We start from the raw sequence: 18,639 nt of genomic DNA, 5'->3' as shown, positions 1-18,639 counted from the left end.
AATAAAGGAGATGAGGGCACATGGAGACAGATTTGAAATATATCCACACTGGTTAAACAAGAAGAGAATAGAAAGGGGTTGACTATAAATAACAAGCCGGAATAACTTAATATTATATTTATCTGGACAATGAGCAATATGAAAGCTCATGGCTTAGGCCCGTGATTTCCATTGTACTTTGAAAGATTGTTGTCATTAGGTCTCCCCAAGAGGAAGATCCTGCATATCATAATTTATAGTACCGCCTTTCCAATTTCATTTCTAATATTATTTGTCGGCAAACGGCTCGTCATGGAAATGGGCATAGTCCAATCGGAAGGTACTCATGATCTTGACATTAGAAAGTCGGGTTGACCTTATCCCCTCCCTGTAACTTAGATTTAAAAAAAAAAAAAAAAAAGTGAATGGTCATTAATGAATCTCTGCAACTAGTCTCAGCTGAATTAGATTATAATGCATCGAAATGTATGAGAGAATCACTTGAACCAGATTATAATGCATTGAAATGTATGAGAGAAACAACAACGAACTAGATGCCAAGAGTACTAAGGAGATTTTTTGCCGCTATATTGGTATACTGCAAGCTGACATATGTGATGAGATTGTGAGATGATTACAGTTATGTCATATAAATTGTTGTTAGTTGTTAATTATATGTTTGAATTTTTTAGTGAAAATGATCATATACTATTGGAGTACGTGAGTAATCCTACGTTGGATAAATACAACTAACTAAAAGGGCATATAATGTGAAGAGTGAACCAACTAAAATGGTTTAGATTATTCTGCGTTAAAGATAAACACAACTCGTTATAAGCCCAATATTAAATATATAATTGAATTTGATTTGATTTTTATTAGGTGATATTGTGACATTATGGGGTAGTTAGAGTGGAATTTCAACAAATGGTGATTTATAAAATCATGGTTGTAAAGTAAGATAAAAATTATAATTAATACTTAATATTATAAAAAATAATAATAAATAGACATAAATAACGAGTAAAAAATGAATAATAATTACGTGCAATAAACGTAAAAAAAATCTAGTTAGACTATAAAAAAGATAAAAGATAATTAATGATTTCATATTTCTCAAAAGGTGTATCTTTTTCATGTTGACTTTTTTTAATAAATGATTATTAGTTTTTCACATAAATCTTAAAATGAAATTAAGCTAATATGAACTCGAACATTCTTTAGTTGATCTTTTCAACAATGAACACAATTTTAAATATATGTTTTCTAAAATTTAATTAAGTTGAATTTGTTTATACATAAAGAAAATCTAAATAGGATTATGTCAATTATATTAGTCACCATTCATAGATTAACTCAATAAAATAGTGTCATCTAAAATTATATCAATTTTTATACTATGAAAATAGTAAAAGATAATTAAAAAAGAATATAACTGTTATATGATAGCACTTACAAAACACTGTTCTATTGTGTTAATTCATATGCAACATGGTAAATATGTAATAAATGATGATTCTTCAATGTTATCCTTATTTATATTAGATAAAATAATTCTTTTACTATTTATATTAGATAAAATAATTCTTTATTTTTGAAATAAAGGTAATCCGATCCAATTACCCTGATTTTGTTATGCTTTGAAAAAATTAATTGCTTCCTTAATTCCGTATAGAAACATTAAATGACTTGTATTTTGAGACAGTAAGAGTATAGCTTACTTAAAGATTTCTTTTATTTATTTATAACGAGATAAGACTCTAAGAAATCAGGTGGGACGAAAAGAATCAAATTCTCTTATATTTACAATAATTACTAACAAGCAAACCAATAGAATTAATTCAGTTATTAAGTATGGCATGAGGGTTGAATTTTTCGGTCGATCAGAATTTAATTTTAATGAAAAATATATTTGAGACGAAATATATACACAATAAGAATTTATTAAAAAGAAAATAAAATTTCAATAGATACGTATAAATTGACTCGAGAAAACCTAATTATAAATACTAAAAAAATTAACAAAAGTAACCATGTAGAGGTTAATTAAAATGTTTGGATGTAGATGAATTTAAATATTAAAATTTAAAATTGAAAATTTAACCTCTTTATATGCGGATTTGAATAGGAAATGAGAAATTTGAAATTGGATGTTCACATCTTATATGTATTTGACATCATTATGTGAATAACTGGAACACTATCAGATTATGTGGGTAAGAAAATAAAAGTAGATTTATGTTCTCTAACCATATATAGCCTTATAAATTTGAATTGAAATTTGAAACCCACTTGGAGGTCAACATAAATATAAATTTGTATGCATCTTCTGATACAGAATATCTTCTTTAATTAATTTTCAGCTATAAAAATACACTTAAAAAGGTGCTACAACTCTGAGTCTCTGACTCATCATTTATGAAATTTCTTTTTTTGAAAAAAAAAAATAATAAGTTGATGAGTTAACAAAAGTTGAAAAAACACAGCATTTCTGCTTTTTCAGTTACCAGCAAATAAAATCCAGGTAAAGATTAGGTCACACTTAATGTTTACAGTTTTCTCTTTAACTTTTAACCAAATGTTGCTTACTGTGTTTTTTTCCTAAAATGGGTACTTTCAGTACATATAAATTTGTGCTTTGACATCAAAAGGTAGGAGAGAGAGAGAGAGAGAGAGAGAGAGAGAGAGAGAGCAAATCATTTTCATGGATTTGAATCAGTCAACTGAATTCAACCCTTCTTCAAACACTAATTCTCCCCCACCAATCCATCATTTCATGCCAATCTCTAATAATTTCATGTTCCCTAATTACCATTATCAGCCAACAAAGCAGGTGAGAGCTAACCCTAATTAAATTGCTTTCTTGTTTTGTATGTTATAGTTAATTGTCTTCTTCTTGTTATCATTATAATTGACATGTAGGACTGTCAAGAGGCAAGGCATTCCAGGTTTATGCAAATGCAGAAGCAGAATTTGGATTTTTTTTGGAATCAACAACTATTGGAGATTCAAACTACTTCAGGTAATTAATTAATTAATTTGAATTTCTTGTCAATTGAGATGGATATGTAATTATATATTTACTAATCTGTATACCCACGTTGGGTTCTTCTTGATCTATCTAAGCGTGCAAGACTCATCATCAACTACCTCTCGCAAGGATCAAAAGGATCATGAAATCAGATGGAGAAGTGAAGGTTTGATATATATATATATATATATTTTTAAGCGCTTCTGGCTAAATTGATTAATAGATTCAAGAAACTCTCTTCACCTTTCTTTAGCTTGTTTCTTGTTTGTTTGGTGTAAGCTCAAAGCTAACAACGAAACGTATGATTTTTTAGATGATAAGCGCAGACACTCCTATATTATTCTCAAAAGCGTGTGAGCTCTTCATTCTGGAGCTGACTCTTCGGGCATGGCTACAAACTGAAGAATGTAAGCGTCGAACTCTGCAGCGCTGTGACATAGCTAGAGCCATCAGGCATGATGATGCTCTTGATTTCTTGGTTGATGTGGTTCCTCATGATCATGATCATGACCATGGTCATCCTAATAAGGTGTTCTTCTGTTTCTCCCTTTCCTCTCTAAATTTAATGCATTGGATATTGACATTAATAGTCTGTTTGGCATTGCCATTCGAACATTACTTTTTTTTTTTTCTTTTTTTTTTTTGAAAAGCTTCTTTTTATTGAATATATTTATTGTGTGCGTCCAATTGGTGGATTTGGCCATTGGTACGTTACTTAAGACCTTATAGGGAAATAGATTCTAACCCATATACTGCCTTAAAGTTTGATTATATTTTTCAGCTAAAATTGAATAAAGGTTCGATTATTTAATTTCCTTGCTAAGTTTTCCACTTTCAATTTGAATCAAAGAACGGATGCCTTTTTTTATCAAGTGAGCAAGCTCATTTTTATTAACAAGCTTGAGATAGGAAGAATAATAGCTTGTTACTTGCCCAGTTGCCCAACCTCAGCTGCTCCGGGTTTAGTTTTGTTGAGGTCTGCTGGCCTAGGATGGTGATGGTAGTGTTCAAGGGGGACTAGGTAGAGCTGCATGTGGGAGTATATCGAAGTGTTGATGGCCATTGGGTGACTGGGTATGATGCTGATGTAGGCAGCTGTGATGCTGTGGAAGCTGAATTATGGGGTCTCTACGATGGGTTTAAGATAGGAATGGAATGGTGACTGAAATCTGGTTCAGTTCCAACTAGATTCTGAGGTATATAGTTATTCAGTTTTTAGCTTTGAAGAAGGTAGGAGTGCTGCTTTATAGAAACCTGATTCAAGCTTGTTTGGAGGCTTTGGACCTCTTGAGCAGAGATTGACGATTCAATAAATAGGCTATTTCTGGACCCCATGGCTTTCATGTTTTGACTAATCATTCTCCTAAGACACGTGAGTTGTTAGAGGCTGACAGTGTTGGAGTTGTCTGGACTCAAGTGCATGTAAAAAAGAAAAATCACCAAATAAAGTGTTGACGGGAGTAGCAAGCGAACTCTACCATCACGTTCGGATGAATAGCTATACCCTTTTCCTGAATTGCAAGGGGCAAACTGGGTTTTCTTCCTTTAGAGGAGCAATAAACTTTTTTATTTTTTTCTTTCGGTAATGGTGATTTTATATTCAGGAGGATGAGAGTGGAAAATATGGTGAAGCAAATGAACGTGTTGCTGCTATCCAAGTGCCATTTCCTATGATAGACATTAATGAGGTAAGTAAATACTTCAAATGATCTTATTACCATTACTGAAAACTGAGGGCATCATATTTTACTACCTTCATTTCATAATATTTGTCACAATTATAGTTTCAATGAGTAATAAATTTTGTTTTCATATTTACCCTTTATATATGATCAATAATTATTATTTCAATTTAATACTTTTCTTAGAGAATTAGTATTAAATTAAGGATAATATAGTCAATTTTACTCAATAATTTATTGTAACTTAGACAAATTTAACAATTTTCTTAAAACGTGAAATTTCAAAAATGACAAGTATTATAGAACAGTGGTAATAATTATTTCATCTTATTAACAAGTAACAATGGGCCAAAAGCCCATTAGTATGAAAAGTTCAAAGTTATAAGCAAGCTAAACTATTTCAAACCATTTTCTTATGTCCTCTTTCTCTATTTCACCATTTTTCTCTAATTTTGTCATCTTAGAAAGTTTAAAATATTTCATTATTGAATTAGAAAAACAAATTATATATTGGCTTTTTGGTAATATATAAAATTACTAAAGTCTATTGGATTAAGAGTCTATTAGATTTTAAAATCTTTTAAAATTTTAATTACATTCAATCTAGATTTTTTTAGAGTCTATTAAAATTTTGTGGTATTAAATTTAGACTTTTATAAAATCCATAAAAATCTGATATGTTCAATTGTGACTATTTAAAATTCCATACAAATATGATGGATTCAAAAAATTACTAATTTGGAAGTATTGTATAAAATTATTGATTTCATTGAATTTTAAAATGCTAGGTATAAATAAAAGAGTCATTCACATTCATCCTCCAACCCAAATATTTGAAAAGTCTTTTAAAATCTAATATAGTCTTATTTCACTACACCCACGCATGACAATTTTATCCGACCCAGTGGGTACCCCGATCCGATTTTAGCGGATTTGGTTAGTGGATAAACGGATTTTGGATGGATTTGAATAGTATTGTTACTCGCAAAGATTTCATGTTGGGTTTGGGTTCATGGACTTGGGTATCCGCTACTTGTTACCCATTTAATAAATATTCAAAAAAAAAAAATTAAAATAAGAGAAAATTATAATTTTACCCCTATGTGTTGTTGAAATTAACTACTGTACTCTTGTATTTTTTAAAAAAAGTACTACTATACCCTTATGGTTTAGACTGTTAAACATAGTTTTCCTTCTATCCATTTTATATACTTTCAGTAAATTGCTATGAGATGACTTTAATGACCCTAACTAAAAGATAAAATCAGTTTTGTTTTGAAATCAATTTTTTATCTTGCCGGAATATTGTTAGTGTTGTTGCCTGCAGTGGCCGAAAAATTGAGTTATCTCATAATCTTTCAATCTAACCATCAAAATAATTAGAATCTCATGGGAAAGTCAATTTTTACACCCACTTCCTTTTTTTTTTATCACCAATTAAAACTAATATCAAAAAATTCTTAAACCCAAAATTTTTGGAGAGAGAAAAACTTGTTCATATTTTCTCTCTAAATTGAAAATCATAATCTTATTGTTATTGAACAATAACAACAAGGAAGAATAAAGATTTCTATTACTATATTAATCTCTTCTTTTTCTTATTTTAGGGAGATAAGCTAGGGAGAGAAATTGTATAATTGCTATTATTCTTTGTTTCTACTCATTGATTCATGCACAAACAGCTTTATGTGCCAAAAAACTATAACAAATTATTCCAAACACAAGCAATTCAACTCTTAGATACTCTTGCAATGACCAAAATAAAACTTGTCAAGCTTACATTGTCTCGAGATTCAAACTCTTTCAAATATTATCATCTCTATTTCTATTTTTCTGAGCTTTGACACATCTCAAATTTGTGCAAAAAATGAATGTTTTTGAAACAAAAATCTATTGGGAGATTCTCATATATGTATGGTAGTGATTATGGAGGGAGAAAAAGTGTTATAGAGAAGCTGGAATCTATGGAGAGGAAGTTTTGGAAATGTTTTCTAAAAGAGAAAGAGAGGAAGAAGAGGTGTTTTGGTGAAAAAAAAATTTCTCTCTCTTTAGACTGCTGGATTTTCTTTGACTTGTTCTTTGAAAGTACAAAAAATAGACGAAATAAGTACAGGATATAAGGGACCTAAAATATGAGAGTATAGTAGTGTATTTTAAAAAACGTAAGGGTAAATAGTTAATTTTGATAAAACATAGGGGTACGAATGTAATTTTCTCTTAAAATAATTTTTTAAAAAAATAAAATTATATATAAACATCTTTTTAATTATAATTAATGCTATAATCATATTTAATATTTATATTATATTTTTTATTAAGTCAAAATAATAATTTTATATCTTTTACTTTTTATTTTTAAAAAATTAAGATAAAAAATTATTTTTAATGCTAAACGGGTATTTAAATGGATTCGAGCATTTAAACGGATAATTATAATAAGATTTGGAACGGGTTCGAGTCCGGCTAGTGCATTCTAAGTGGGTACCTGACTCGTTGCCATCCCTAAATAACTCGCCTTAAGGTATAAAACAATATATTATTTATTGAATTAATTTTGTATTAATTCATATGCTGAGAATTTGATATTTTGACAACAAATCCATATTAATACTATTGCAAATTTTTTCGGAATCAATTTGATTATTTTTATGGGTTGATTTCAATTAAATAAGAAAATTGAAAAGTTTTGAAATAGTTGAAAAATTGAAAAACTCAGTTTGTCGTTGTTGTGGCCGGATCTCCAGGCTCCATGAGCTATAGGTGACGAGCCGTGCATTGAGCCCGTCTCAATGTGCGTCACCTCCTTGTGTGAGCTCTGGTCGCCGACACAGATCTTGGCTGCGGATGTTGCTGGTTTTTGGTTTTAAATATGTACACACACACACACACTTGCAATTTTCCGGGAGACGGTTGTCGTTCAGTTAAAGGACGAGAAGTCCATGGTCTTCAACATTGCGACTATTTTGGCACCATGAATGGCCAACGGCGACGCTGGCTATTACAGATCTTTCACTGTCGGTGGCGGTAAGGTTTTAACGAAGAAGAAAATGATTTTCAAAAAATGACGCATTTTGCTTTTTGGTCCCCATTGTTTTTCCATTTTTCAATTGGATTCAAAAACTTTTTATTTTATTCAATTAAGTCCTGAAATTAATTTTGATTGAAGATATAAAAGTCATTGTAATTTCATCAAAATCAGTCAAAATTTATAGAAAAAAGTCTCACCAATTCCATAAAACTTTATGTAGAATTCTAGTGAAATGTGTAAAAATCTTAGAATATCCTTCAATTCTATCAAACTCAATAATTTTTTTAAATCTAACACAATCTTAATTCAATACACCCCTGAAATAATCAAAACTGAGTGCAATGCATATTGAACTAGGGGTGTGCACGGGACTGCGGGAATGCCGATCCATTCCCGAAAATCATCCCGAATTTTTCATCCCGAGAAAATCTAACATTAATTTCATAGTCCTGTCCCAAATCTCGTCTCGAAAGTATTTATGGGATCTGGTTCTTTGATTAAAAACGACCTGTACCGATTCAAGTTTTGTCCCATTCTGTCTCGGTCCGAAAATCAAGAATTCCCATCCCTTTTTTTTTTAATTCTAGTTGTCTTTTTTGTATGAATTTCAAATTATGCCCCTAAAAATCATTTTATCCTTTTTACTCTACTTTTTTTTTTATAATACCAATTACTACTAAAGTAATAATAATACGAAAAAAAAATATATCTATTTTTTAAAATATAAAATAAATCAATTAATTACACATAATTTTCAACATAGATTTTTCCTCTGTTATTCCACAATATATGTTGAATAAATCTTTTTTAATAAATTTTTTTCTATTAAACAAAAAATAGAAAGATTAATCAATATAAGAGAAAATATTAACTTCAATTAATCTAATTGTTGGATTATTTTTTTTTGAGGAATAATTGTTGGATTATTGGTTATGCTTAATGCTATCATTATTTATTTTTCAAATGATATTCAAAATTAAATTGCATAAGTATTAAATTTAAATTAGCTTGAAGACAACAGTAACAAAAATAATGACGAGTTAAAATTCATAAAATACATAAAAAGTTAAATTGGATATAATATTTGCATTATTTTATTTTATTATATTTAACGCTTTTATTAAATATAAAATAACTACTTAAAAATCTTTTATTATAACTTTAGTGGTAGATCATGAACGATTGAATTAATTATTTGTTTTATTCTTTTGTTTTTCAAATCAAACTTATATAAATGAGTTTTATTTGATTGTAGTCGATGAATATAATAACTTTTTTTATCTTTTTTTGATGAAAAATAATTTAGTAAAATTATGAAAAATCCATTGATTTCTGACCCGATCTATTCCATCTTGTCTCATAGACTTGAATTATCGTCTCGTTCTACCCTAAAAAATTAGATGGGATAGGACGGGACTACATATCTATTGGGACGTGATTCTGACTTCACTTTTTACATTTCAATATTTTGGGATGGGACTAGAAATTATGAATTCCCATCCCAACCCAGCATGGACACCCCTAATTTGAACTTATTAATAATAGAAATTGGCTAAAAGACTATTATTATGAAACTTCAAAGTAACCAGCAAGCTAGGCTATTTCACACCCTTTTCTAATGATCATTTTCTCTCTTTCACCTTTTTCTTGTTTTTCCGTTTTTATGATTTTTGAAAAGTGCAAACATTTGAATTATTGAATTAGAAAAACAAATTGTATATACACACAAACTAAAACTCCTGCTAAAATCATTGTTCAAACTAATAACTAAAATCTTTTTTTTTTTTTTTTTTGTCAGGATTTGGTCTTGACAGATCATGAAATTGCTGAACAATTCATGATGAGATCACCAATGCCTTCTGCTGAATTCAGTTTTGAACCTCATTTTAAGGTGAAGGTAATATCAGATACTATTCCATTATAATCATTTTATCTACATCCAATTTATAAACCTATTTATAGACTAGACTAAATTAATGAGAAATAATATTTTTTTTCTTCAAATGAGGATACAATTGGCTATTATATTGAGAAAAAATAAATAAATTGAGAATAATTTTTGAAAAATTTTTATTTTGATTGGTTCGGTTTATGAATTGGCACACTGGTCTAAAATCTAAATATGTTTTATCTCCATATATATATATATATATATATATATATATATATATATATATATATATAATTGCTGGACAAAATACATCTAATTCAATTAAAAAACTTTCATTTCCATCTCAATTTCAGCAAATTTTCATTTTTTTTATTTAATTTTTGTGCAATTATTTTTTGGTTAATTTGTATAGTCGTGTTTACTCGAATAAAACGTTTTATATGAATTTAAATGCTGACCCTAAATTTACTATATGTACATATATTAAATTTTAAATTTTTTACAGCCAGATGTATAACAGAGAATCTTACTTCTGAGGCTTCAGAGAAAGCATGATAACGAAAACTGAAGGAAGAAAGTAGCTGCTGGCAGCAAACATCTTCTAATCTGGAAAAATAAATGAACTTATATTTTAATTTGTATTTGATGTTAAGTACATTTTTTTTTTAACCAGAATTCTATTTAATTTACGGTATGATATTTAAGTCAAAATTGAGACATTCTCTCCTATGTTAAAGTAACAGTAGATGGCTGTTACTGGATTCATAACTGAATTCATAGATAAGTAATTCTCTTATTAAAGACTGTTGATGGCATGAAATTAGCTTAAGAAAGCTAAATTTTGATTGTAGTTAATTGCAGGGATGAAACTAGACGCTAAGCTCTGAATGCCAAAAGCAAAAATAGAATTTTAGAGACACTAATATTGTATATTTTTGAAACTATAAATCTAATTTGTAGGATAAAAAACATTTAAGGGCCATGCCCTCCCAAACTCTAAGTAGGTCTCCTCCTAGTTAATTGGGCTCTTAAAAATTTTTTTGATTATCCCTACTTAAATTAACAAATTCTACAAAGCTAAAATAAAAATTACTGCCTCTAAACTCCACTCATACTCACGTCTCTATCATTTTCATTTTCTTGTGTTGTGGGATCCCTCCAACATGTGGGACCCACACAAGTTTGAAGGAAAAAAAAAAAAAAAAGAAAAACGTGGTATTTGAAAAAAAATTGGCGATCTTCTTTGACAAAGTATAAAGACGTGAATGAGTTATACACGACTCATTCACTGAACTGCCTATAAAAGGAGGCAGATGAAGTTCATTTAAACGTACAAAAATAAAAAGAATAGAAATACATAGTGTTTAGAATTTTAAGAAAGGGTTCTTAAAATTGGGAGAGAGAGAAAATAGTGAGGATTATAATTTTTTGGGGTATTTTTGTGAAACACTTAGAATACCACTATTTTTGTAATTTCTTTTGTACCTACTATTTTTTAGTGGAAGAATTATTCGAAGTTTTTGTCCTGTGGAAGTAGCCCATAACAGTTGAATGATGAACCACGTAAATCTTGGTGTTCTTATTTTTCATCTGGTATTTACGGTTATTATTTAAATTTTTACAGTGATTATTATTTCTGGTGGATTCGATCGTCAACATTTAATACGTAATTATTGGAAGTATATGTGATAATAGTAATTTTATTTTACTTTTATCACTGATATTTTTTTCCCGCAGGCCTCACTCGGATCAGTTATAATCCCAACATCATGTGTTGTTCAATAGAATCAAATTCTTAATTAATAAATAAAGAGAGCCCACATATTTATAATTGGTTAGATTAAATTCAGTGAATTGATTATAAATGAGATTGTAAATGAGCTAAAAGTTATTGAACTCAAACTTAGCCCACTAAAGATATAATCGTAATTTATTGATGTGGCTCAGTTGACAACACAGACTGAACATGTGAAAAAAGTTTTTGAATTAGATGATCACTAAAAACATTTGTAAAGAGGGGGTAAAGAACATTAATTGTGAATAAATCCAAACTGAATTAGGCAGTCCAGCTATTGATGTTTTTTTTTTTTAAAAAAAAAAAAAGAGATATGCTTGAACTTAAAAATTTAAGTTGCAGTGAAATTCATCTGCAGATTATGTTTAAAAAAAAAAAGTCTCTTTATTACTAAGTTTATTTAAATTTTTATATTAAACTCAGATTTAATCTCAATTTATTTATTAATAGAGCCCAATAAAAAAAATTAAATTTAGCCTATTAAATTCATGGATTTAAATGAATTTCAAGTCCATTTAATTATCCTTTGCGTACACTTCCATTACATGCCACTTTATGCTGGCGAGCTGTCGAGCAACAAATATGTACGATCGGTAGAATCTGTCAATCTGATATGACGAAATATTCCCAAAGTATAAATAGTTTAAAGAAATGTGAAAATATCTTTGCGTGAAATTCTAAAGTAAAAAGCATCTCTTTGATGCAATAAGTCAAAAAGCTTATGTCTCATACCGACATTTTTTCTTAATTCACAACACACTTCTTCAAAATCGTAAATTACAAATTCAGTCCTTGTATTTTTGATATTATCCTTATATCCCTCATTTTTCTTATAATTTTAATTTTGTACGGTTCAAACTGACTTACTTTCTAGAAAGTATAACATGATCGTATTTGGCTGATTCCTTAAATTCTTAGAAAGTAAAAATGTGTTAATAATATTTGATATTACAAATGACATAAATATTTCTACTAGAAAAGTCTTCACATGAAATCTTTGGCAAACAAAAAAATAAAAAGAAATGGACAAAATAGAAAGTGATAATACTTTAAATTCAAGAAGTTAAGTTCTTTAAAATGGGGGAGGAAGTAACTTCCTGTACGGTCAAGGAAGTGAGTTTTCAATTTTCGAAAACTTCTCTTCCAGTGTCAACTAAACATATGACTAATTTTAACTCTCCATCTCTAATTACTCCAAACCAAGCATGAATAAGTTTCAAATTTTTTTTGATGTGCATGACTATTCTAAATTCACAACTCATTGGAAGAAGGAAAGAAGAAAATTAAATTAAATTAAATTTTTAAATATTAAATCTTTATTTCGATTGTAAATTTTAACGCTTAATCTAATAAATGTAATTTATTATTTAATTTAAGTTGATATTATAGGTAGGGGTGAGCATTCGATTAATCCGAACCAATCCAAACTGAATAACTCAATCCTAATATAGCCAAATTTCATAAATTTATTATCCAATCCAAACCATATTTAATGTAAAATCGAAAATAACCGAACCTAATAATATGCAGTTTTATTATAAAAAACCGTAACCTTCCGAATAATCGAATTAGTATTTTCAGTTGATTAAACCAAACCGATTACAAGAAAATATCCAAATTCAAAATTTTTCAATATATGTGCTCGTGTCTTCAGATTTACAATTTATACTCCTAAAGCAACTATATACAAATGCTTATAAATTTATAGACAATTGTATAGAATAAAAAAATAACTAATAAAATTAATTAATTAATCTAACGAGTCACAAGTGTCCAAATAAAAATTACAAAAGTAGTCATATCTAAATCCAACTATCCAAATAACAATTAATATGATTAACATTAAAAGAAGTATTCAATAAACTTTCAGTTACAAAATTACAATTAGTAACCAATTAAGCATGACCTTTTTTATTAGTGATCTCATAAGTTATATTATATTGTTGTCACCTGTCATAAAAACTATATAAATATAGTTTGCACTCTTGGTTTTATTTTAATATGAGGTAAAAAATGCAATGTTTTGATAAAAAACAATCTGAGATAAAAAAAATATATATCTTGAGTACTAGTCTAGTTAATTTGGATTAACCGAGATTTTTTCAGACTAAATGCATCAAAATCGAAAAATCAAATTAATATTTATAATTAACCGATCTAAACCAAAACTAATTTATTAACAGTCGAATCAAACCAAAATTACTCGGTCTAGTTTGAATTTTCGGCTATATCCGTGACTTGCTCATTCCTAATTATAGGACTAACTCAGTATGAGCAGAATTAAACTTAGCCGAATGAGATTCTTTATGGATATACGGTTCCATATCACAGTAAAATTCATTGAATCATACAAAGAGGGAAAGAATCAAAGCAGCAAAATTAGAAAACTTGTGGTCCAACAAGCAAAACCCAAAAGTATAGTCTAAAAATAAGATAAAACATTTAAAACCAAAGCAAGAGTTAGGTAGGCTCCATTGGTCTATAAATAGGCTAAGCCTGCACTTGTCGAATGCATAGGCTTGATCTTGTTCTTTGACATAAGAAGAAGAAGAAGAAGATAATTATGATCATGAGAAGGGGGATAGGGAGATTCAGAGCTACTGGAAGTTGTTGGAATGGGCGGTTTGGGAAAGAATTGAAGTTTATATCAATTAATTATTATATTATATATTTTTTCTCTTATTTAATTTACTCTTTCAGTAGAGAATGTATACATGGTAAATATTTCTTTCCCAATGTCGCCCATTCCGATGATTTCCAGAAGCTCGTCCCTTTCCCTTCTTTTCTCTGCACTCCTCACCATCTCAAGCATTTGCGTACAAATTAATATCCTTTTCTTTTAGCTTCTGATTTATTTTTATCTTTGTTTTTCCTTTATTTATTTATTTATTATCGTAGAAAAAAAATTTAGCAATCCAATTTTCCAGTTTTCTTGCTAATTAATGTTTATTAGTGATAATCACGACTATACATTTGAATGTTTAGGGAAGTTTTACAGATTATTTGGATGGAGATTATTTGATAGGTTTAGAGAGTAAAGTAAGATAGAGAGATTATTTAGTCCTTTGGGAAGAGAGTGTATGAGAGAATATAGTTTTTTGAAAGTTTTGAAAACCCGTCTAAACACTCCAATTTTCAACATTCCTAATTGGAGTGCAAGAATGGTTAAAAAATTTAATTTTTAAAATTATCTATAATTATATTTATAAATCTTCCATGATAAGGTATTTTTAGAATATTTATGTTTAACAATATCTTTTTTTGCCATTAAATCAAACAAAACAATGTTATTAAACCTTCATTTACCATACTTTCTCCCACAAATACAAAAAGACATTTATCATATTTTCCGTACTATATTTTACTATATCTTAATTTAACGATCCCTCTCTTCCATTATCCAAATAAAGCGTTAAGAGTAAAATAAGATAAAGTAAGATTAAATTTATTAGTTTCTTTGAGAAGAAGGTTTGGAGAATAGAAAGTTCTTCTTATAGTTTTTTGAGGGATTAAAATTTGAAAATATTTAAAATCCTCTATTTCTCAACTCCTTAAATAGGGAGAGTGAGAAAGTTAATTAAGTGTTTTTGTAAAAATTTAAATGGATTTAATATTCTATTTGTAATTTTTATTACTGTGTAAAATATTAATGTTATCCAGCGATATTTAGGATTTGTTCGGTAAAATTAACTGTTTTTGTAGTTATTATTTGTTTTAGTAATATTAGCTGCTTGAGTAACTTTTCGTAAAATGCGAAAAATTAAATGTTATATGAATTAACTTTTTATAAAACGTTACTTTAATTTCTAAAAGCCAGTTCAAATGTTATGTTACTAAACACTTCAAAAAGCAGCGTTGGAGGTTTTGACTACAAATTACTTAAAAAGTTGTTGCCGAACACGATCTTAATGTTTTCATATTTTACTTTTTTTAGTTTCACTTTTTATTAATTAAATGAATAAAAAAATACTACCAAAGAAATAAGTGTGAATAATTGAAGAATTCATTATATAGTAATTTAGTAATATCGACTCATTTTTAAATACTTTTTTGGAAAAATAAATTCTTTTTAAGAATTCATTATATAATCGTTTAATACTCTTTTGAAAAAATAAATACTTATTCCATCAGCTTAAATTTTCTCACATAAATTTTTTTATAAATTAAGTATATATCCCAATTTTCAAATTTTGTTATCAAATTAAAATTTTAATTTATTTATATAAGTAAAATTTAAAATAAGTTTTCCATTATAACTTTCTAAATGTATAATTATGAATTTCTTTAAATAGTTAATTTTGTAATATGTATAATTGATTTACTAATTTATTTATACATAAATAATTAGTACTGGCTAATTTTCTTTATTAATTTACCATTCAACAAGGAGATGAGAGTAATTACCAGAGGAAGCAAGATTGATACTCGTAAATAAAGCTCAACTCCAAGAACTGAAGTAATTCCCATTTTCATGGTGAAACAAACTTTCCATAAACGAGCAGAATCGCGAATTAACCCTCCACCAAATGTAGCAGTATTATGAGAAGGAACAGATCCATCAGTGTTTAACTTGAAAAATGGAGGATGAGGTCTCTTCCAAGAAATCCTTTGTTGGTGTATTCTTAAGTTGGCCTTTATTTTTAACTTTTATTTTGTACTAAAATATATTAGGACCATTTCTATACAAAATTTCATTTTCTCCGGAAAACATTGTTGCTAAGTGTTCGCACATTATTGACCGACGTATCGGTCGCAAAATAATTGAAATAAGGCGCCAATATTCGTTGTGTTTTCCTATTCAGAGCTTGTCGCAATTTGATCGCAAAATATGTCGGTTGTAAATTGATCGCAAAATCTGAAAGTAATTGGTTGGTGATTAGTTGCAAATTTAAATTCAACGATTATATATCAATTGCAAGACAGTTGCAAATCAGTGCAAAATATAATTACAAGAAAAAAATAATTTAATAATATTAAAATCTATAATTTTTTTCACTTATCAAAATACCACATACAGATATCACAATCACAAACATCATCATCAAACAATAGAATCACAATCCAAAAAGAAATTGTAAATGTAATATGCTATACAAATTATGAAAAAAAATCATAGAAAGCTAAAATGTTCCGAAATCAAATCTATGATGTCAGTCCTTTGGACGATCGGTCGCAGTGTCTACTGGATGTGCCATAGTGTCTGCAGGAGTGACCAATGTATCGTCTGTAGTATCTGGATCAAGAGGAGAAGATGATGGTTGGCTAATGCAGAGCTGTAGAAACAGGTGGATCTGTAGTAGGCGGAGGATCAGAGGAAGAAGTACTAGCACTGCTCTAAGCTCTGCAAGCTGTCTCTCCTGTGCATAAACACGAACCCATAATGCATTAATCTCCTCCGCATTGTGGTCGGGGATGTGGTCATAAGGAAGCTCCAGGAGCGTTAGATGCTGAGCCGTAGTAAAACTATGATGCCTAAGACCCAATGCCATATACTTTTCTCTTCTTTTCGGCTCCTGTGACCTCTAAATATAGTGCTAACTCATCAATTCTCGGCTCAACTTCAGATCCAGCCTGAAAAGAAAGAACATGCTTGCGAGCTGGAGTATAGTTCTTCTGAAAACAACAAAATAATAAATCAATGCAGTTGCGAGATTTATTGAACTTGAACGCTTAAGAGAAGACTACAAATAAATTGAAAAATTTTTCATTGTTACTAACATTGACGCCCAACGCACGTCTGTCAACAAACATATGTCAATCATCTTTTTTTTTTTTTTATTCATTAATCGTACAACCAGAATAGGTGAAAATTGTTGGATTCCCTTCTAACTCAAATTCTATTTGATCTCCTCTGTCATCATTGTGTGGCATTCACCGATGCTTAGTGTAAACATGTGGTTCGAAGTAGTGTGAACAGAAGATGGAAGCTTCTTCTACCAAATATGCATTGCAAAATGATCCCTCGACCTTTGTCTTATTGCGCACGTTCTTTTTTATTTTGTGCATGTGCCTGTAATTGTACAAAGACAATATGTAAATGTGAGTTAAATAAACATTGTAATGATTAGAATGGGATGGTAGTGATTCACCTCTCACATAGATACATCCATCTATATTGTATCGGTTCTGCTATACGACATTCATACGGTAAATGAACCAGCAGATACTCCATAGAATCAAGGAAGCCGGGCGGAAAAATTCACTCCAATTTGCATATTACTATTAGGATTTCTCACACTAATCGGTCCATATCATCGCATCGGATAACAGTCGTGGTCAATTCCTTAAAAAAGAGACTCAACTCTGTCATTACTTCCTAAATTTTCCCTGGCAACAATTTTCGAAAAGCCACATGAATCAATCTTATCATAAAAATATGACAATCATGGCTTTTCATGCCAAACAATTTATATTTCCTCATGTCGACATATCTACCCATATTTGATACGTATCCATCTAGAAACCTCAATGATCAGACCCACTCACCATACTTGCCTTTGGGGTTTATCTAAAGAATAACATGCCTTTGGATACTTTCTAGTATCTACAGATTGCTCGAGTTCTGGTCGGCAATAAATTTTCTTCACGTTTGCTCTCGCTTTAGCATTATCCTTGGATTTTCCCTCAATGTTCATAATAGTGTTGAACAAATTTTCGAACACATTTTTTCTATATGCATCACATCAAGGTTTTAGGGATAAGAAGTGAATTCCAGTATGGCAAATCTCAAAAGATGCTTCGGTTTTTTCCATTCGCTATTCCCACCAATTCTACTATTTACCGCTTATGCACCTAACTCCATAACTTTCATAAGCCCTAGATCTTCAATTTCTTCTAATATTTTAGCTCTAGAGTTCACAGGTGGAGGGGGATTTGTTGGCTCAAGGGTCAATTTCTAATATCGGATTTTGATGATTAATACAAAACAAATAAATTTAAAATTATGTTATTTGTGCTAATATTTTTTTTTATGCAGAATGTGTATGGAAAGAAATCGTACAAGGCAAGTCCTACATTGAGTGTGAAGATATTCGAAGATCCTAGTAGCTAGGTATTTAGGATACTTTGTAGGATAGAGAGAAAATCCATATATGAGCACAAAAATTATTTTTCTCTCTCAAAAATATTTTTCGGAAAATTAGATTTCTTCAAAATTATTTCCTTCGTAAAAATATTTTATTTTTCGAAAATATTCTTTAAATCGAAATGATTTATTTTCATAAAACTAAAGAG

General features: G+C 29.2%; 1 protein-coding gene across 4 annotated transcripts; it reads left to right on the top strand.

Moving 5' to 3' along the window:
* Positions 1-2,376: 2,376 nt before the first annotated feature.
* Positions 2,377-10,412, top strand: LOC105638779 (nuclear transcription factor Y subunit C-2). Of its 4 annotated transcripts, none has more exons than XM_037635501.2 (7): positions 2,377-2,503; positions 2,902-3,001; positions 3,106-3,176; positions 3,324-3,539; positions 4,615-4,698; positions 9,519-9,617; positions 10,121-10,412. In XM_037635501.2, the coding sequence occupies exons 2-7, from the start codon at positions 2,932-2,934 to the stop codon at positions 10,145-10,147; spliced, it is 567 nt and encodes a 188-aa protein (XP_037491429.1). In that variant the 5' UTR covers positions 2,377-2,503; positions 2,902-2,931; the 3' UTR covers positions 10,148-10,412. The 4 variants fall into 4 exon arrangements, with proteins under 4 accessions (XP_037491429.1, XP_037491428.1, XP_020536847.1 ...); XM_037635500.2 differs by lacking the exon at positions 2,377-2,503 and adding an exon at positions 2,523-2,812; XM_020681188.3 differs by lacking the exon at positions 2,377-2,503 and adding an exon at positions 2,524-2,812 and having other exon boundaries at positions 9,519-9,611; positions 10,117-10,412.
* The last annotated feature ends 8,227 nt before the right edge of the window (positions 10,413-18,639 follow it).

The sequence above is a fragment of the Jatropha curcas genome, chromosome 4 (genome assembly GCF_041381405.1).
Source record: "Jatropha curcas cultivar XTBG-Jc1 chromosome 4, XTBG_Jcur_1.0, whole genome shotgun sequence".
Lineage (NCBI taxonomy): Eukaryota > Viridiplantae > Streptophyta > Magnoliopsida > Malpighiales > Euphorbiaceae > Jatropha > Jatropha curcas.
This window is presented reverse-complemented; position numbering and strand designations above follow the sequence as displayed.

Excerpts from the sequence above, each read along its gene's own strand:
- LOC105638779 (XM_037635500.2), top strand. The coding sequence starts at position 2,684 with ATGGATTTGAATCAGTCAACTGAATTCAACCCTTCTTCAAACACTAAT. Across the intron at positions 3,002-3,105 it reads GGAGATTCAAACTACTTCAG|CGTGCAAGACTCATCATCAA; the intron begins GTAATTAATTAA and ends GATCTATCTAAG. Across the intron at positions 9,618-10,120 it reads AACCTCATTTTAAGGTGAAG|ATGTATAACAGAGAATCTTA; the intron begins GTAATATCAGAT and ends TTTTACAGCCAG.